At 51.0% G+C, this 20713-nt stretch overlaps 1 protein-coding gene across 3 annotated transcripts; it reads right to left on the reverse strand.

Moving 5' to 3' along the window:
• Positions 1-1577: 1577 nt before the first annotated feature.
• On the reverse strand, positions 1578-20381 carry ITGA10 (integrin subunit alpha 10; the record flags this gene model as incomplete). Of its 3 annotated transcripts, none has more annotated exons than XM_080647703.1 (30): positions 1578-3102; positions 3389-3502; positions 3777-3872; positions 6126-6239; positions 6377-6457; positions 6701-6814; positions 6970-7054; positions 7470-7559; positions 7713-7789; positions 7945-8037; positions 8208-8346; positions 8501-8586; positions 8782-8895; positions 9698-9840; positions 9932-10098; positions 10738-10868; positions 12171-12374; positions 12489-12632; positions 12828-12976; positions 13175-13322; positions 13554-13627; positions 13708-13873; positions 14067-14217; positions 15065-15213; positions 15617-15744; positions 17653-17767; positions 17973-18064; positions 18276-18385; positions 18602-18713; positions 20324-20381. In XM_080647703.1, the coding sequence occupies 30 exons, from the start codon at positions 20373-20375 to the stop codon at positions 3037-3039; spliced, it is 3504 nt and encodes a 1167-aa protein (XP_080503829.1). In that variant the 3' UTR covers positions 1578-3036. The 3 variants fall into 3 exon arrangements, with proteins under 3 accessions (XP_080503829.1, XP_080503830.1, XP_080503831.1); XM_080647704.1 differs by having other exon boundaries at positions 20315-20375; XM_080647705.1 differs by lacking the exons at positions 17653-17767; positions 17973-18064; positions 18276-18385; positions 18602-18713 and having other exon boundaries at positions 20324-20375.
• Positions 20382-20713: the final 332 nt, after the last annotated feature.

Below are 20713 nucleotides of genomic sequence, written 5' to 3' on the forward strand. Positions count from 1 at the left end.
ACATATATTTAAAAGAAAGAATTAGCCGAAACCGGTTTGGCTCAGTGGATAGAGCGTTGGCCTGCAGACTGAAAGGTCCCAGGTTCGATTCTGGGCAAGGGCATGTACCTTGGTTGTGGGCACATCCCCAGTGGGGAGTGTGCAGGAGGCAGCTGATCGATGTTTCTCTCTCATTGATGTTTCTAACTCTCTATCCCTCTCCCTTCCTCTCTATAAAAAATCAATAAAATATATTTTTTTAAAAAGTTAAATTAAAAAAAAAAAAAAGGATTAGATGAGCCAGTCCTCAAGGAAATCCTTCTCTCTTTGGGGGTTGGCTGAGATAAAAAGGGGAAATCTGTCATAACCATGGCCTCCGTCCCAGCCCCATAAACAGTATGTTCCATACAGGCTGATAAAGCTATTGCCTATATGAAGTACATTGATGGCCACCGTGGACTCCTAATGCCACAAGATAACTCACCAGTTTGTCACAGAATAGTTGTCCCTGCCTAGTAGGCCAGATGCTACCTTTCTCAGGTCAGGTAACAGAGGCAGGGACAGTCTCTAGGCCATTGCTGAGGTGCAAATGTCCCTTGAGGGTAAGACAAGAACTTTGGGTGCCTAAGGAAATAAAATGATTTGATTTCTACCATTACAACCTAAGTTAATTAGCTACTTATCACCTTCGTGGGCATGAGGGCTTATTTTTTTTTTAATATATTTTATTGATATTTCACAGAGAGGAAGGGAGAGGGATAGAGAGCTAGAAACATCGATGAGAGAGAAACATCGATCAGCTGCCTCCTGCACACGTCTCACTGGGGATGTGCCTGCAACCAAGGTACATGCCCTTGACCGGAATCGAACCCGGGACCTTTCAGTCCGCAGGCCGATGCTCTATCCACTGAGCCAAACCGGTTTCGGCATGAGGGCTTATTTTAAAGGGGATGAGGCGCAGGGTAGGGGTTAGGAGGAGGAGACAATAGCATACAGAAGAAACAGATCTTCAGGGTCTGTGGAGGAAGGGGAGTCAGGAGCATGGCCTGGGGCTTTACTACACCTCTCGTTCTATCTTCACAACACACGGTAGGTAGGTTATTTAATAATAAAATATTTTTGTAACAATAGTGACCATTTATGAAGACTTACCATATGCTCACTTAAATTATCTCACTTAGGCCTCACAACCCTAGTAAGTTTAAAGATAAGAAAGCCAAGACTTAGAGAAGTCAAATCTGTTCAAGGTCAAACAAGTTTTAAGCCGTAGAATTTAGATTTAAAGCCCAGTCTGTTTTTATTCTTAACTACTGTATCACCCAGCCTATTGTTGTTATCGGAGCCTTGGGGTAGTTATGACTTGCCCAAGGCCACCAGCTAATAAATGGCAGACCTGGGGCTTCAATCTAGGCCTATGTGCCTCCCAAACCCACACATTTTACACAGGATGTTAGGGCACATTGCAGGGGGAGAGGCACAGAAAACCATTTCAAATGCTTCATAACTTTGCCTTCGAGGGACTCAGGCGTTTAAGGTCTCACCTCAAGGGAACCAAGAGTAATCTCTCTGTCCTAGGGGACTCAAAAAAAACGGAAGTCACTTGACACGGAACTTTATTTGTTCTGGCCATCTGATATGCTGTCCACCATGCTGGACAACAGAGACAATGCCCTCTGCAAACAGCTCGAGACATGCCAAAGTCAATACTGTGGGCCTCAAGGACAGCCCTGAAGGACAGGTTCTGTGTCTGCTAGTCAGATGACTGATCTCAGCTCTAAATGGGTGCTGCACCCTGGAGACCAATAACTGACTTTGGTATCCAAAGTCTTGATTACAAAGAAATATAAGTTACCCAGTTGTTGATGAGAATCAAATTCTCTTAACCGGCCATGACCAAAAAGTGGGATGCGGTGGGGGTGGTCCAGAGATGGAAATGAACTTGAGAATTTCTAGTAAACATCAGGCAGGGGCTGGCAACGTGCTTCCACCAGAGAAGCCCTGCAAAGGAGTTGCCCCAGAAACATTTCCTAGGAGCTATTTGTGCTAAACAACCAGTGCTGAGCAAGGAAGGGCTTGCTCCTCAGAGACCTCCTGCTACTCACTTTAGCTTCCTCCTCAATGCAGACCCCACTCATTCAGACTCCATGGGGCTGCTGCTTCCCAGAGCTGGTAAGGTGGAAGGGTTTCCCACCTTCAGGCAGCAGTTTATAGAGGGCTCAAAAGTTTGTGAGGCCTGAGGGAGGAGAAAATGCTGCCTGGGGTATCCAGGCTGCTCTGCTATTCCACCTCTAGCCACCTGGGGGCCCCTGGCTCCAGAGATTCGGGGACCTGGCTTTGCTCCCAGGGAATGGTGGGAGCTGGGAAACCCATACCCAGCAGGCCTGGACCAGCTCGGTTTCCCCAGCACCTGAGGGCGGGCCAGGGCACCACCAAGTCTCAGGTTTCAGGGGGATGGCAGTTGCCTGTGTAAAGGCTTCTCTGTTCCTTGGAATTGTACAGAATGTCTCTTGTGGCTTTTCCTCCTCCCTCTTTTTTCCTGTTGACTCTCCCCAATTGGCTTTCTGAATCACCAGACTCCAGAGGAAAGCAGCAGATGTTGACTTTACTTCTTTCAAGCCAACGTCAGCTCCCTCCTGTGGAGCGGGGAGCAAGCAGGAAGATGAGAGGCAGGGGACAGAGGAAGACAACCCTCACCCTTCCCAAATTGTGAAGGAGGCCGTAGAGGGAATCTGAAAGGAGGCAGGGACCTAGGCAAAAAATTCCTGATTCCTGAGGCTAGAGAAAAAGGCCCCCCGTGTTGGCCGTGGAACCATGATCATGAGGAGGAAAGCAGACAGTGGGAGTGTTTCTAGTGTGGGTGCCAGCCCTTCTCGTCTGAGGTAAGACCTCATCTCTTGCCAGCAGCTTCCTCATGACTCCAAAGTCAAGTCAGGGTTCAGTTGAGGGGAGGCCATCCAGGGGCGTATTCTTGTCCCCTCAGGGCCCCCAGCCTACGTTCTTTTGCAGTCTTTTGGAGAAGCTTCCAGGGAGGACTTTCTAGGACCCTATATTCTACATTCATTGCTCCAGTGTCTCTTCTCTTTTTTCTTCCTCGGGGATCTTCTTATGGGCAAAGAAGCCAAGCTGTCCAGGAAGAGATAAGAGTTATTGTCAAATGGCCTGCCTGGGGATCTTGCCAACAACCCTCAGACTTATCTGAAGTTTTCACTTTGGTTCTGCTTCCAAACATGAGGTTCACATTTATTTTATTTGGCTTAGTTTAATTCAGCCAATATTTGTGGAGTTCAGGGAAGGAGGTTGGGCATGACACCCACCGCCTGCCCGGCACAAACCCGGTTTTCCCTGCTACAATCAAGGACCCCTCAAGGCGTGGGCACCATGCCCTACTTCCAACCAAAGCCGTGCTTACCTTCCAAAGGCAGAAGACAAGGAAAGCCAGCAGCAGCAGCCCTCCCAGGACACTGCCAATGAGGACCCACAGGGAGATGAGCACAGGGCGAGTCTGGATCACCTCCAGGAGGCTCTGTGTGGGGAGGAGAGTGGTCTTTTACCTGCACCCTTTCACCCAGCTCGCCTCACTCCACATTCAAGCAAAGCCAGCCTCCAAATAGAAGACTGAAAGGATTGAAGCTGAGGCAGGAAAGGAGGCAGTGGGACCCTAGCTTCCTGACTTGTCACTTCTGACTCCTCGATTGCTGCCTGATGAAGACACTTCTGAAAAAAGCCCACACGTGTCCTTTCCCCACCCCCACCCTCATACGGGAGGCATCCAATCAATGTTTTCACAGCTCTCACACCTCACTCCAGCGGGAAGCTTCGGTCAGCTGTAGGACACTGCCCTCCTCAGCTCCCAGCTCGAAGGTGCTGACCACTGTCAGAGACTTGAATTTGGCCTGCAGAACAAGTAGATGGGAAGACATTTAAAGTGAGCCGTCATCAGGGAGTGTGGCAATTGGAACTCCAGTAACAAAGATGAGGCTGAAAGACACAACTCTCAGGACTCTGAAGACCAGAAGTAAAGGTTGGAGACCAATGGGGAAGGAGAAAAAGGGTTATAGACGGATAAATGAGAGAAATCTAAATTATGAAAATTCTCTAAAGCTAGAGTCCTTCGTTATGCTGTCTGCTCTACCTGAAACGCATTCAACTTCCCTTTCTTTGGCTAAGTGCTACCCCTCTTTTAGGTTGAAGTTTAGACATCATCTCCTCTGGGATTTCAGAAAGTATTTCCTTCTAAACCCCACCACCCCTGCTAAGGTTATAATATTCTGTTTCCTTTTCTGTCTTCCACCACTAATTATAAGATCTTTGAGGACAAGGGCTATGTCTTATTAATTATGTGTCCCTAGCCCTGCCAGTGGGGCTAAGTTGGTTGAGCATTGTCCTGTGCACTGAAAGGTTGCTGGTTCGATTCCTGGTCAGGGCACATGCCCAGGTTGTTGTGGGTTCAATACTCAGTTGGGGTGCGTATGGGAGGCATCTGGTCAATGTTTCTCTCTCTCTCTTTCTCACACTTCCTTTCCCTCTCCCTTCCTCTCTCTCTAAAATCAATAAAAACATATTTTAAAAAAATCTTCAATTATGTGTTCCTAGTGTCTAGTACCTAGCACAGTGCCAAATACCTAGTGGTTTCATAATAAATCTTTGTTAAAAGAATGGCTGAATGCCCTGGCCAGGCAGCTTACTTGGTTAGAGTGTCATCCTGCTATGCCAAGGTTGTAGGTTTAATCCCCAGTCAGGGCACATACAAGAATCAACCAATGAATGCATACATAAGTGAAACAACACATAGATGCTTCTCTCTCTCCCTCTCTCTAAAATCAATTTAAAAATTTAAAAAGAATAATGAATTAAAAAGAGGATACCAAAACCCACATGGTGTGGCTCAGTAGTTGAGCACTGACCCATGTACCAAGAGGTCACCGACCCGTTCCCAGTCAGGGCACAGGACCCAGTTGTGGGCTCGATATCCAGTAGGGGGCGTGCAGAAGACAGCTGATCAGTGTAGATGTTTCTCACCGATGTTTCTATCTCTCTCTCCCTCTCCCTTCCTCTTTCTCTAAAATCAATAAAATATTATTTTTAAAATAGAGGATGCCAAAGAGAGATAAAGAGAGGACTAGACTTAGAGAGGAATGGTCTGTCAGAGTTAACTTCCCTTAAAACATAAGCCTACATCCCAGGGATGTTGTGTTATTTAAGTAGATGATATATGGGGATGCACAGTAAATAACCCTAGTACTGAATAGCTGTTGTAATTAAGATGTCATTTCCCTGCTCAGGAATTCACACTGACTCCTAACTGCCAATCATATTAAGTTCCATTTTATCTCCCTAGCTTTAGAGAACTTTCATAATTTAGATTTCTCTCAACTATATAATCTTACTTCTGACTACCTTATAATACATATCCTGCATGTAAGTCTACTATTTGTTCATTTACTTAACAGAAATGTGTTAGGTCACTACAGTGATTTAAACATGGTGCTAAACATTGGGGATATTCTCCTCAGTGTCTCCTAGTATAGGACCTTTTATATATTAGCCACTTGATGGATTATTAATTGATTGAATTTTAGGTATCCTATCAATGTTGATTGATTATTAGTATAGTACTAAGGGATGATAAATGGAGGATAATAACTAGCTTTTAATGAGTCCATCTCATTATTCAATTATTCTTTACAACAAGCCCTTAAAGTAGGTGTTATCACCCCCATTTTATTTTTTTATTATTTATTTATTTATTTATTTAAATATATTTTATTGATTTTTTACAGAGAGGAAGGGAGAGGGACAGAGAGTTAGAAACATCGATGAGAGAGAAACATCGATCAGCTGCCTCCTGCACATCTCCTACTGGGAATGTGCCCGCAACCAAGGTACATGCCCTTGACCGGAATTGAACCTGCGACCTTTTAGTCCGCAGGCCGACGCTTTATCCACTGAGCCAAACCGGTTAGGGCATCACCCCCATTTTAGAGATGAGAAGAAAGAAGCTTAGAGAGATGAAATAACTTGCTCAACATCCAATAGCTAGTAAGAGGCAAAGTGGAATATGAACACAGGTTTGTTTACTTCCAAAGCCTGTGCTCAAGTTCCAGATTGGAAGAGAAGGGAAGAGTAGTGGGAAATAAAAGGTTTACCCTCCGGAAGAATTCATTGTGAACCAGTCTCAGTAGTCCGACGGAGGCCTCGGTCCCCTTAGCGAGCCGCCCAAGGTGGCACCGCACCACCTGACACCGAGTGTTGCTCCCATTCTGTCACAGGAGAGAGACAGATCAGGACCTGGTGGAAAGACCTCCCACTTCCTGCTCCAGGCTCTGCCCCCAACCCTAAGGCTCCAAACTCTGCTGTTCCCACTCTGGATACATCGCTCCATCCTTGTGACGCATACCAGCCTGCTTGTGTGCTGAAGCTCCTCTGGGTGTGCATGGGGCCCTGGGGGCTCAGTCAGATTCTGCACTGCGCAGCTTGCCTGGAGAAAGATGGAACTTGAGGGACTCTCTTGATGGTGAGAGGCCAGCCACTTCATGCTGAGCAGCAACTGCCCACACTCTTATAGGGGGGTAATCCCTTTCTTTCTTCTCAAAGAAGCCACATCCGTAAAGGAAAGGTCCCCCAGGGGTGGGAGCCCTGAGGGCAGTGACCCAGCAGATAGGGGCTGGTGAGTCCACCAGATCAAGGTGGAGGGCTGCACATCCCCCGGGCCCAGACTCACATTGTGAGTGATGACTTGAGACAGTGACAGGAAGTAATTGCCCCCATGGGCCACGGCTGGAAGGAAAGCTGAGATGACGAGGCCACTGACCACATAGCAGCCAAGGTTCTGAACCTGAGAGGGGAATTGAAAACGGGAAGAAGCAGGAGACAGAAGATCCTTTGTCATCTGCTCCTCTTTATCCTAGATCCCATTGACATCTAAGAGAGGCTTTCCCCCGGGACACCTCCCCCTTCCCCTGCTCATTCCAAGGCCCTCCAGCTTCTCACCCTAAGAGTGGTTTTAAATTCAGGGCCAGGACCCACTGGGAGGGTCCCGTATGGATGAACCTCATAGCGGTGCATAGTGGACTCACTGCGTGGACACCAAGTCAGGAAGTACATGGCCATAGCCATGACACAGACACAGGCACATGGTCAATACATATATGGAGTCAGGGAAGGCCGAGCCAGCACATGAATAAAGAGGTGGGGGTACATAGAGAAGATTGACATGAGACACGGCAGACTAACAATGTCTATGGCCACATCCCATATCCCCCCACCCTCCTCCAATCCCCAGGCCCAGCAAAGCCCCAAACCTAGGAAGAAAGTAAGATGCTTAAAAGAGAAGATTTTGCATGAGTGGGATTGGGGGCAAAACGAGGAGCAGCCCCAAGGGTTTGGGCTTTGGGGAACACTGAAGCACGTGAAGGGAGAGGTGGAAACATAAAGACTGTGAGTCTGAGGTCAGAACGGGGTGGGGAGGCCCAGAGGGGACCAAGCCGTACCTAGAGAAGAGAAGGTGAGGTTCATACTGGATGTAGGCTGAGGTCTGGGCTGTGTTATCGTGAAGGGTCCCATTTCTCTCCAGGCTATTGCTGTAGGGCCGGGGGAGAGGCTGACATCCTGTCTCAGATACCCTCTCAGGAGGAGAGGGGTCAAGGCTATTTATCCCCCTCCTCCAATACACATACAACTCAACCACCAAGACCCACCAGGAGAGGGCGGGAGGAGGTCCCCTTTGCTCTCACCTGGTGGCCGTCAGCCTCACAAGGACCTGGCTCAGGAGGGAGGAGCAGCTAAACTCAAACTCCAGCAGAAAGGTCACCTGCAGGCAGGAGGCATGGGTCATGGTAGATTCCTCATCACGGGGCAACTACAGAGGAGCAGGAGCCCCGTGTGCCTCCTTCTCCAAGCCCCAGGCCCCACCCAGTCCAGCCCCTGCTCTCTCAGAGCCCCTTTCTCATCCTGGGCCCCACTTACCTTGGCTCCAGTCTGAAAGACGGGATGTCCCACACTGCAGAGCCGGGCGTGAGGGGAAGGCGCGGCACACTCCACCTTCACCGACCTGTCCCTCTGAGAGCAGAGACACTCGGGGTGGAGCAGAGCTGGGGCTGGGACTGCTCTCCTGCCCGCAGCCCCTAAACACTGAGCCTTTCTCTAGAGTCCCTCGCAGCTGAGGACAATACCCACTCTTCTCCCTCCTTCTTCTCCGCCTCCTCCCCAAACCCCTTCCCCCCGGACACCTGAGGAGTGAAACTGGCCAGATGGAGGTTTCTAGAGAAGCTGAGGCTCAGGCTGGTGTTGTAGGCATTCTCCTTCCTGTTCTCCAGGGTGGCTGTCACCAGCACTTTCCGCCGACCTTGAACCACGAACGGGTCCTTCCTGGGAGAGGTGTACAAGGGAGAACTCAGGAGTTGAAGGAATGCCAAAAGCCTCACTTCTGTTTTGCGGGCGAAGAACCACCCTCCAGTTCCCTTCTAGTCCCTTCCAGCCTGGCTCAGGTCACCCTGGTTTGGCCAGTTCCTGTCCATCCCACCTGGAGCCTCTGATGTCCATATTCGCTCGGAGCACCAGGTCTGTGACACATTCATTGTCTTGGCCACAGTCCTTTGAGAAGGGCACCTAGAGGAGAGAGGAGGGGCCCGGGCTGAGGAGAAGGCAAGGAGGAAGGAATGGCGTTGGGAAGAAGGGGAAGAGAGAAGAGCGGGTGCCCAGGTCAGGTTCACTGTGATCTCATCTCCTCCCTCCCCTTTCTTTCTCTTGAATTCACGGAGAAGGGCAGTGTTGGGGCCCAGGGCAGGGCGTGGAACTGCTGACCAGCTTTCGTATAGAGGTGAGGGAGCCCTCATCCAGCACAGGGCCTGGCTTCGTGGTGTTGTCCAAAGCAAAGGTCACCGTCAAGGCCACCGGCCGGAGGTAGTCTGATGTATCCTGAGGGAAACCAGAGGCAAGGTCAGGGGGAGCGGGGGTTAGGGGACAACCCAGGCCCTGCAGAATGTAGTCAGTACAGTGATCATTTATGGGGCACTGTCTGTGTGTTGGGCACTGTCGAAGGTTTTAGCAATACTATCACATTTACTTCTTTCTTAAAAAAAATTATTTCCTGATTGATTTGAGAGATAGAGGAAGGGGAGAGAGGAAAAACATCAATTTGTTGTTCCACTGTTCATGCATTCATTGGTTGATTCCTGTATGTGCCCTGACCGCAACCTTGGCACATGGGACGAAGCTCTAACCGAGCTGCCTGGCCAGGACCACCTTTGCTTCTTTTTTTTTTAAATTTTTTTTTATTTTATTGATTTTTTACAGAGAGGAAGGGAGAGGGATAGAGAGTTAGAAACATCGATGAAAGAGAAACATCGATCAGCTGCCTCCTGCACACTCCCCACCGGGTATGTGCCCACAACTAAGGTACATGCCCTTGACTGGAATTGAACCTGGGACCCTTAAGTCCTCAGGCCAATGCTCTATCCACTGAGCCAAACCGGTTAGGGCACCACCTTTGCTTCTAATACAACTCCTGTGATGCAGTTATTATTATCTCCATCCCCCCTGCCCCCCGCTTTGCAGGCAAGGAAACCCACTTTCCAGATTGCACAGATGGTAAACGGCAGTTAAAATTCAAACCCAGATCAGCCCAACTCCAAAGTCTGAATTGCTGAAATTCCTCCTCTGATCCAGCCTTCCCCTCACTCCCAGGCCCTGAGGCAAAGCGGTTCCTACCCCTCCTCACCAGCACGTGGAAGCGTAGCTGCTCACAAGTGACATTCCCCACGGTGAGCCGGAGCCGCCGGGGGGCCAGCCTCTGGCCAGCGCCGTCAAAAGCTGCCCGGGCTCCAGCTGTCCACTCATCCAGTGATGCTGTGAACTGCGAGTCTGCATGGGGCGGCAAGAGTGAGGGTCAGAGGGTCCAGAGGCCGAGGCAGGCACGGTGGAGAGGTGCCTGGGATGCACTGCCGTCACTCACAGAGCCGGCGGTCCCAGCGGCCAGGCGTGCGGGAGGTCACTCGGAAGCAGAGGGCTGCAGAGAGGCAGGCTGCCTCCTGGCCTCGCCGCATGCAGTCTCTCTGAACCACGCTGATGGTCGGCGGGGTCACAACCAAGGAAGGGGCCAGGCGGACAATGGGCCGGGAGCTAGGCACAGGGTGGGAAAGAAATTCTAGTCGGAGGAAAGACCTTGAGAAAATCCACTCCCAGCGTTTGCCTCCTGAGAGCAAAGGCAAGAATGAGGGACTAGGCGTACAGGTCTCTTTCCTCTGAACCTTCTAACAGAAGCCAGATAATAGCTAACATTTAAAATATCTATCTATTTTTAAAAATATGTATTTTTATTGATTTCAGAGAGGAAGGGAGAGGGAGAGAGATAGAAACATCAATGATGAGAGAGAGTCATTGACCAGCTGCCTCCTGCATGCCCCCACACTGGGGATCCAGCCCACAACTCGGGCATATGCTCTGACCAGGAATTGAACTGTGACCTTCTGGTTCATAGATCGACGCTCAACTACTAAGCCATGCTGGCCAGGTGATAACAGCTAACATTTAAGAAGTACTTGCTATGTGCTAGGTACTGTGTAAAGATCTTTACATGGATTACCTCATTTCATCCTCACAATAAGCCTATTAAGTAGGATTGTTCCCATTTTAAAAACTAGGAAATGGAGGCCCAGAGTAAGTTGACTAAGAAATCTAAATCTAAGCCTGTGACTCCAAATCCCTTGCTTTGAACAGCCATGCTGAGCTGTCCACTTTACCTGAAATGGGACCACTCACCTGAGCAGAATGGCCGCCCCTTGGGCACCCACAGCCACATCCACCAAGTCATCTCCATCCAGATCTAACCGGCCATCTACACTTCGGCCGAAGTAGCTGAGGGCCTGTGGCATGGAGATAGCAGCAATCCGCTGAGGGGAAGAGGGGGTGTTTGAGCAGGGACTCCCACACCTGGTTTCCCAGGCCTCCCACCTGGCTCCTAATTCTTTCATCAGAACAAGAGAAACTTGCCTGTGTTCAGGATTCCCTCGTATAGCAACCTGTATCCCCCTCCACCTCACCATTTTTACCACAGTAGTCCCCGCTTATCCACGGTTTCACTTTCTGCTGTTAATATTTAATAAAAATTTCCAGAAATAAATGATTCCTAAGTTTTAAACTGTGTGCTATTCTGAGCAGTGGGACAGACTCTTAAGCTGCCCCACTCTGTCCCACCTGGGGTGTGAGTCATCCCTTTGTCCAATGGAGCCACACTGACTATGCTACCCACTGTGAGTCACTTAGTAGCCGTCTTAGCTATCAGATCAATTTGAAGGAATCACATGGCTTTGTTCAAGTAACCCTTATTTTATTTAATAATGCCACATTCATATGAGTTTTATTATAGCATACTATAGCATGAAATCCGTGCATGGGCTGGGGTGGGGGGTGGTCCCCTCAGCCCAGCCTGCATCCTCTCCAATCCGGGACCCCTTGGGGGATGTCTGACTGCCGGTTTAGGCCCAATCCCAGGGATCGGGCCTAAACTGGCAGTTAGACATCCCTCTCACAATCCTGGACTGCTGGCTCCTAATCACTTACCTGCCTGCCTGCCTGGTCGCCCCTAACTGCCCTCCCCGCCACTGGCCTGATCACCCCTCACTGCCCCCCACTGTTGGCCAGGTCACCCCCAACTGTCCCCTCCCTGCTGGCCTGGTTGCTCCTAACTGCCCCCACTCCCCACCGGCCTGGTCACCCCTTACTGCCCCCCTGCCGGCCTGGTCGCCCCACGCAGCCTGCTGTTCAGTCATTTGGTCGTCCCTCACTAACCCCCCTGCCGGCCTAGTTGTAGGCAGCCATCTTGTGAGGGTGTGACAGTCAATTTGCATATTACCTCTTTATTATATAGGATTGTTATAATTGTTCTGTTTCATTATTGTTGTTAATCTCTTACTGTGCATAATTTATAAATTACATGTTATTATAGGTCTGTATGTATAGGAACAGGCCTATAACACAGTGTAAACACAGTGTATGTAAAGTCTGGTACTATGTGCAGTTTCGGGCATCCTCTGGAGGTCTTGGAGCATGTCCCTGTGGGGGAGGGGGCTACTGTACTAATAAAAAGCATTTGTTCAGTTTGGGTCCCAAGTCCAGGGGAGCACTGATAAGCAGAGACCACGTCCCCATTTCCCTTGCTCCCACATGCCCCTGCTTTACTTGGCACTCCTGACCTGGGCAGGGTGGGGCCTGACTCCACTCCGAGTCCCATGGTAGAGGTACAGCGCTCCATGGTGCCCATCCTCCAGTGGTGCCCCCACCGCCACGTCAGCAAAGCCGTCATGGTTCAGGTCAGGAAGGGCAGCCATGGCAAAACCAAGCCGAGCATCCTGGGGAGGTTCCGGATGAAGTGTTCCCTGGAGTGTGAGCAAGGACTGCTGGTGGAGGCGAGGAGAAGAGAGGTGTCGATCTGATTGTCCCAACCTCTCGGCCAGGCTCAAATACATGTGCCTTCCCTTCTCCCTCCTTCTTCACCGGCAAGCAAGTCTCACCTGACCCACCAGATACACATACACACGTCCTGTCTCCTTGTTCTGGGGTCCCAGAAACATGGGGGCAGCCACAAGTAAGACATCAGTTGTTCCATCGCCATCTGTATCCAATGGGCAGAGCTCACTGCCAAAGTATGAGCCAATCTGGGGAGTGGGGGGGAGTGGTGAACCCAGAGAAAAAGGAAGGTGATTGTGAACAAGTAGGAAACCCCCACCACCTGCCGCTCTGGTCCACACGGCCCTGACAGATTCTGCCAAGCAGAATTCAGCACAGACTTCTCAGGCCCCTCTCCAGCCCACACTGTCTCCCTACAGGCTGATTCCCCTCGGATGCCCTACCTGCTCCCCCTGGAGGCTCTGGGCGACCCTCACAGCCCCATCTTTCTTAAGCTGGAAGGCGATGACCTTTCCTCGATGTCTAAACCGAGGAGCCCCTGAGAGAAAGAGGCGTTGTCCACCCCGCAAAAGCATGGAGGAAACAGAGTAACCTGGAAGTGGGCAGGGAATCGGGGCGGAAGGAAAAGAAGACGGGGTCAGAATGGGCGGGATCCCTACAGGCCTAGGAGGGTCCCAGGGAGAGTAGCAGAGGTCAGTGCGTAACTGCGTGGGTGCAGAGGCAGTGCCTCATCCCCCACACCGGGAAGCGTCCCCCACCTCCCAGGCCTCTGCAAACCCCTGCTGCTCACCCAGGTAGGCCGCATGGTTCTGCAATGCAGGGGGGAACTCATCTTCCAGGGCCGTCCGTGGGGGGGAAAGGTGGTGACCTTCTTCAAGCCATAATAACACGGAGCCCCCCCAGTCATAGGCCCCCACCATCCCAAAGAGAATCCCATCCTGTGGGGCAGAACAGACAGGGTCACCCCGAAGGCAGCGGGGAGTCAGAGCAAAGCTCTCCAGGAGGGAGGGGGCCTCCGAGCACAGGCCAGGGTCAGTGTGAAAGCCAGGAGCCGTCAGAATGGACACTGGTTAAAGGAGGAATATAGAAGAACGCTGGGGTCGGAGTCAGAGGCTGGAAGGAGTCAGAGGTCGAGAGGGGTCATGCATGGAGGGGTCAGGCTGTCCAACCTTTAGCCGATGAGCAGAGAAACCAATCTGAGACATTTCCAGACCAAAGGAGCTTTCGTTTTCTCCATGGGACCCTTGGGCATGAGACATTATTGAGGCACCTATACTCCAGAACCCCCTTCCCCGCCCTCCATTTCTTCAGGGGAATCCTTACCCTCAAGGCCAAAAATCCGGTCTCCCAGTGCGTCCACAATGTCGGTCAGCGCAGCTTCATCGGTGACATTGAAAAAGAATCTCTCGTCTGGGTCACTGGCGATAGCTCTGATTTCCCGCACAAAAGAGCTGGGGTCTCGCTGCCGCCGGAGGTAGTGGCCGAGGACCTGGGGTCAGAGCGCAGGGTGGGTCTGCTGACTGTGTGGACTGGGATATTAGAGCTGGTACAGAACACAGCCAACCAAAGTGAAGGGAGGGGAAGCTGGCTGGTGTCTGGGAAGTGGTTTTTCTCAAGTTCCCAGTCCTGATGTCACCATCCCCACCCCACCCCATCCTTCCAGGTCCCGAGCAGGGTCTCACGGCAATGCCATAGCGGGTCACTCGTCCAGCCTCACAGGCCTTCAGTGCTGCGGGAAGCTCCTCTCCGTCATGTGATTCTCCATCAGTGACAACCACCAGCAGCCTGGCAGCCTCTGGGCGGCCCCCACGGGACTGACTGAATCCTTCTGTGCTGAGAAGAGAGAGAAAGGAGGTGTGATCAGACGTACACACACACACAGACACACACACACACACACACACACACCCCCCAGTGTCACCAGTTTACTGAGGTCCGGCATCTTGCCTTTTAGACCATCTCCCCAACAGTGTCTAGCATGCAGACTGACACACAGTAAGAGCTCAAATGCTTGAATATCATAGAACATATAGATTAGCATAACATCAATGCAAATCAACACAAAATTCCTTATTTTTAAATGGATTTGAGAAAGAGAGAAAGATTTTTGCTGTTCTATATATTTCTGCATATATTGGTTGATTCTTGTATGTGCCGTGACTGGGGATCAAGCCCACAACCTTGGTGTATTGGGTTGATGCTCTAACCAACTGAGCTACCCAGCCAGAGCAATAAGTATAAAATTCATTCATTCCTACGATAATTTAGCAAAGAGTGCATTTGGGAGGACACGTATGAAGGGAATGTAGAATAAAGAAGAATGGTCAGGTCAGGCTAGTCTTCCCAGAATGAATTTGAATCGTGTTTGGAAAGTGAGCGAGGACATGAGTGATGGAGAACCTGAGGGTCAAGATCAAAGTGGGAGTGACCGGATGGAGAGAGAGTTCTGTGTGCAGAGATCAACAAGCAGAAACATGGAGCGATACAGACAGATATTTTGTAGAAACGTGACGAGAGGGAGTGCACTGACAGTCAACTTAGCTTTCCCCCACCCACCATTAGTGTTCACATGAAGATAAGCATGCAAGGCATCCTGGGATGCACACACTGCACTCCAAACCTCCCGAACCCGTCTAGGCCCTCCTCACTCTGCTCCCACACTCCCCTCCCAGTGCCTCACCAGGCCACCATTATTGCTTGGGCAGTCTTCGTTTCTCGTCCCTCCCGCCGACTCAGGTTCCTTGCTGCTCTCACCACTTCTTCCTTGGTTCGGAAATCTCCCAGGGACCACTCATGTACAGGGCTCTCACCATACTGTACCAGCCCCACCTGAGAACAAAGCGCACAGTCAGATGAATGTGTGTAGCCCAACTGTTGTGGCTCAGTGGCTGAGTGTCCACCTATGAATCAGGAGGTCATGGTTTGATTCCTGGTCAGGGCTCTTGCCCGGGTTGTGGGCTCCATCCCCAGTAGGGGGGCTCCATCCATCAGTGACAAACATCTGTGCAGGAGACAGTCAATGAACGATTCTCTTTCATCATTGATGTTTCTATCTCTCTTTTCCTCTCCCTTCCTCTCTGAAATCAATAAAATATATATTTTTTAAATGAAAGTGGGGAGGGAGAAGGAAGTGTGTAAGGGAGGGAAGGTGAGTGTCTGGATACTCCTGAAGACACTATCTCCTCTCTCCCTGTCTCTCCCCTCCAAGCCCATCCTTATTGACCTCTCTCACCTGTATCTGCTCTGGGTCAATGAACAGTCTTCCCACCAGTCTTCGTAGGAAAGTCTGAACTTCAGACCAGGGGTAGATGCTATTGGAGCCATCCAAGACGATGACAACATCCATGTAGGTGGGGCAGCCTAGGAGGAAGGGTGTGGTGATAGAGAGCAGAGGGATACAGGATACTGAGCAGGAGGGCAACAAGGGAAGAGGTCAGAGGAGGGCACATTCAATTTAAACATTTATTAGGCACTTCTGTCATGCAAGGAAGGTAGTATGCCGGGCCCTGGGTAAATGTAGAAACAAATAAAAGGAGAGATGGGCATACATGCAATATACTAAAAAAAAAAAAAAAGGCTGGCCAGTGTGGGTCAGTGGTTGAGCATCGACCATGAACCAAGAGGTCATGGTTCAGTTTGATTCCCGGTCAGGGCACATGCCCCGGTTGTGGGCTTGATCCCCACATGCATGCATGAGGTGGCCAATTGATGATTTTCTCTCATCATTGATTGTAGGGAGCGGTTATAGGGTTAAGCCTCGGACTGACCTGCTGGCAAAGCCGCAAACAAGTCCCAGCTTAGAGGGCACAGCCCTCTAAGCATAATTAAGCTTGATCTTGTGACTGCTCCCTAGATCCTTCCTGGGTAGCTAATGGGCTGTGGGAGGTGCAGCAAGTGCTGCCAAAACAAGTGAAACTCACAAGAACATTGTAACTATAGTGACCACTACCTTGTTTACCTCTGACTATAACATAAAGCATCAGCTTGCCACCATCTGGATCTGTTCTGTGGCCTCAGCCAGGCACAGAAGATCCACCTAGACCCAGCGTATTCTCTTTGTCTGTCTTTTCTTCATCCTTCACCGGCCCTCTCTCAGGCTCGCCGAACCATTGGCTGTGCTGGCGCGGCACAATTGATGTTTCTATATCTCCCTCTCCCTTCCTATCTCTGAAATCAATCTCTCTATATAAAACCCTAATATGCAAATAGATTGAACAGTGAAACAACTGAACAACCAAAAAACCAGTCGCTATGGCATGCGCTGACCACCAGGGCGGTGCAGAACATGATGGGTGTTGGCTGTGGCAGGATGGTGGAGCAGGTGAGCGGGGGCACCAGACCAAGGCGGGGTGCTGGTCGTTGTCATCGGGGCAAGCCTCTGGTGATTACTGAAATTTCTTTGTTCCCGCACACCACAGTCCCACCCACTGCTTGCACCTGCTGCTGGTGCCAGGCGCCACCCCGATCACCCCTGAGGGCTTCTCCACCTCCCCCTGCTCCTGAGGGGCGATCAGGGCAGCAGCTATCACACACACACGCTGATGGCACTGGCCCCGCTTGCACCCGCTGCAGGTCTCAATCGCTCCACGCTGTCAGCAGGTGCGAGCGGGGCCGGTGCTGTCAGTGCGTGGGAGAGCAGCGGCGGGAGCAAGGCTGCCAGCAGACAAGGGGCTGGGGCTGCAGTGGGAGGGGCCGGGCGGGGCACGGAGAATGGGCCGAGACCCACCCCTGTGCCCACCACAGCCTCAGGGCCCACAGTTCCTTTCAAGGTGCACGAATTCGTGCACTGGGGTCCTAGTATAAACATATTACCAAAAACAGAAAAAAAAGAATTGAATGCCAGGTAGAAACACAGCACTGATGGTGGGGAATCAAAGGAGGCAGCCACTGAGCCCATACTGAAGACTGAAGATGTTTGAGGAGAGGAGAATACAAGAAAAGGCATTTGGGTGGAGAACTCTTTAAACAAAAGGAGATGGAGGTATAAAAATAGATGACACATTGGAGAACGGTGAGGTAAATGCTGTCGCCAAGGGTGTGGAGGGATACAGTGAGAGCTGAGTTTTTGAAATTGTTTTGATCAGTTCATGGAGTCTTAGTGCCCTGGTTGCATCTGAATTCTAACCTGTTAGGAAGCATGGGACTTGTGCAGACACATGAGGTAGCAGTGAGGACAGCCATGCAGGCCCGTCAGACCCTGACGCCCCACCCTTTTCCCACCCTGCGCCCCGTGCTGGGGACTGAACCTCGGCCCTCCTTCTGGCTTACGCTGTGCAGTGGGTGCCAGGCTTCCCCGGGGCCGGAATGAAGCATCTACATGGGCACATATTCCAGAACTGAAGACAGAGGAACCGCAAGCCCGAGACCAGAGAGGGGCACAGGCCTGGGGGTAGGAGGGAGACACAGTTACTCCCAGGTTGGGAGGCACCCTCAGAACATGTGCCAAGAGGAGGCACTGAGATTCCCCCCCTTACTTTCTAGGGTTTTTTAACTCCTTGACCCTCCACATAGACCAGCTTCCCTCACCATACTGCTCTTTCTCTACCACAAACCTTCAGAGACCCAGCCACACCCTTTCCTTAGCTCACCATGAACCCCCCATCACCATCTGTCTCCAGTAGAGACATCCCCAAGTGCATGTTCACAGCAGGACGAGAAGAATTTCCCAGTGGGTAGTCACCTGGTGGGAGGGGAGTGGAAGAGAATGAGATCATGGGGTCACCGATGGGGTGCTTGAATTCAGGGTGATTTTGGAAGAGTTTGAGAAGAGATCAGGGTCAAGTCGGGGACAGGGAGTATGTGGGATATGGGGGTGAAGGTGAGGTATAAGGGGTCAAAGTTACTAGCGTATGAAGGTTAGGGGTTAGGAGTAGAAGAGTGAGGCATCTTACCCAAGTGGCCCTTGGCACATGTGGCATTGTGGGAGCTCCCTACGGGGCAGCGGTAAATGTCTCCCCTTCGGTCACCCGAAGGCCCATCCCAGGGGGCACCCACCAGCATCCTGGGGGAGGGCATGAATATAAGCACAGTGTGACCATGACCTTTGAGATAGGCCATACAAAAAAAAAAAAAAAGAGAGAGAGAGAGAGAGAGTCCAGAGGGTAAGTGCATGGGGTGGCAAATCCACAGACCCGATTCCTTTAGATTCCCACCTGCCTCACCCCCTTTACAGCTCCATCACAGCCCCCGTCTCATGCCCCACTGGCTTCCTCCTCACCATCGCTTTCCACCCCCAACATGTTGTAAGACACTGTATCCAAATTCAGCCTCAGGTGGCCCTGGAAATAGACGTGGGTGATGCACATCCAGGTTGAAGGGGGAGCAGAGACCTGGGGGGCCAGGATCATAATGTTAGCAGCCAGCAGTCAGAGAGGCTAGGGAATGCCCAGAGAGAAGCTGTGAAGGGCATGTTTTGCTATACATCTATTTCTCTGCTTATCTATAATAAGAAAAGCGTAATATGCTACTTAGGACGACCTTCTGGATGAAGCCGGGGCTGCAAGGGAAGCCCAGGTCCTGGATGCCAGAGGGAAGCCGATGCCAGTGCCGGCAGCGGGGGGAAGGAAGGCCTACTTTTGCACGAATTTCGTGCATCGGGCCTCTTGTTACTCATAAGCTGCCTGGCCTCTGTCAATGTCATGGACTCAGAGCTCCAGGCAAGGATGATCTCCTTCCAGTATCTGTGTCCAGCTGCCTAACCTGTGGCCCTCGGCCATGCTAGTGCACAGCTGTATTTCCATCCAACCCCTGAAATCTAATTTACAGACAAGCCTGGGTCAAGTTCCTCTTTTCCACATCATTCCTCCTACACATCCTCCTTCCCAAGCTGAGGGTTAAAAGAGGGAGAGAGACTGTAGCCCCAGAACAACTATGCCTTTCAAAGTCTCCCCAAAACCAGGACCATGGGGAGAACAGGAGACTGTCTGGGTCCCTCCTCTCTCCCTCTTGACTCTCAGTGTCATTGTTACACGCTCACTCTCATTCTCCAACGTCTAGGTCTCCGGGTGATTCCAGTCCTGAAAACCTCAGCGGCAATTAACTGGGTGGGGCCCCTCGCCTGCCCACACACATGGTTTGCCATTCATCCCAGCAAGGGTCCCTTCGCCCTAAAGTTTCCCACAACCACCACCTTCCTTTCTAACTGTACCCACCCTCCTCACTGCCCTCCGAATTTCTTCCTTAGCTGTTGACCCACTCTAAAGATGCCCCCCGCCCCCCCCATCATGTTCTGGCTGATTCTTCCCTCCTATCCCTTTAAAATCAGAGCTGGTATTTTAGGAAACGAAGATTACAGGGCACTGGTGAGGAACAATTCCAGCTTCTGGTCTCTCCCATGGTTCTTTCCGTGTCTTGCTCCTTCCTTTCAAGCCACCCCCTCTTAGACCACCCCACTCCCGCCAATGGCGATAGCTCTGCCTCAAACCGTGCTCATTTTCAAAAAGGTGTTTTGTATGTGAACCTTTTCGCACCCAGGAAAATGCCAGAGCTGTATGACTAGGAACTGTAGCTCACTGGTTAGATAAACCCACGGTTCTGACTACACGGTTAGTCAGCTATGCCTCAGGCTCCAGAGACCACCAAGGGTCTGGAGAGGGGGGGGGGACAGGAATCAGAGTGGCCACGTGGAAGGTCACATCCTGTTTCTCTGTGGTCCCCTACCTTCTCCAGAGCTTAGGACACAGGTTTCAGGTAACTGGATCACAAATCTTACACAGGCTCTGACAATCTCAATACTTAAGCGGTCATATGCTGTGGGCGTAAGAATGCAAATGTGGGAACACACACACGCGCGCACACACAGACATACAGACACACTAGCAATGGAGACTCAGCATTCATCTTTCACCCTAACTCCCAAATAATTTTAACCCTAGAGTCCCAGTGCCAAACATCCATACCCTCATTTCCCATCAGAAACCAAGAAGTTAACCTCCCTCACCTGTCAGGACCATCAGGGACAAGAACAGGTGAGGGATGAGAGGCAGCTCCATGCCTGGCTGTTCTGGCCGCGTGAGAAGTCCTCTGTGCCTCTGTCCCTCTCCCTTTCTGTTTTCGTTAGTTTCCCTCCCATCCTGCCCCCTCCCACTGCCAGCTAAAAATAAAGTTGGAAGGAATGGGAGGAGTGATGGTGGGGACCTGTGGGGAGCCCCAGACAGAGGACAGGACTGAGTGATCTCAGTCTAGTTCTCTGCCTTGGTGCTGCCCCCTGGAGGCGTCATCTCAAAATCCAAAGGGAACGCAGCTCTGGACTCTTCTGCTGTTTCCTTCCTTTTTCCTGTCCTTTGTTGTTTCTGGACAATAAAGCTTTCTTTGGGTTTGGAATAAAAGA

The sequence above is a fragment of the Plecotus auritus genome (genome assembly GCF_963455305.1).
Source record: "Plecotus auritus genome assembly, chromosome: 12".
Taxonomy (NCBI): domain Eukaryota; kingdom Metazoa; phylum Chordata; class Mammalia; order Chiroptera; family Vespertilionidae; genus Plecotus; species Plecotus auritus.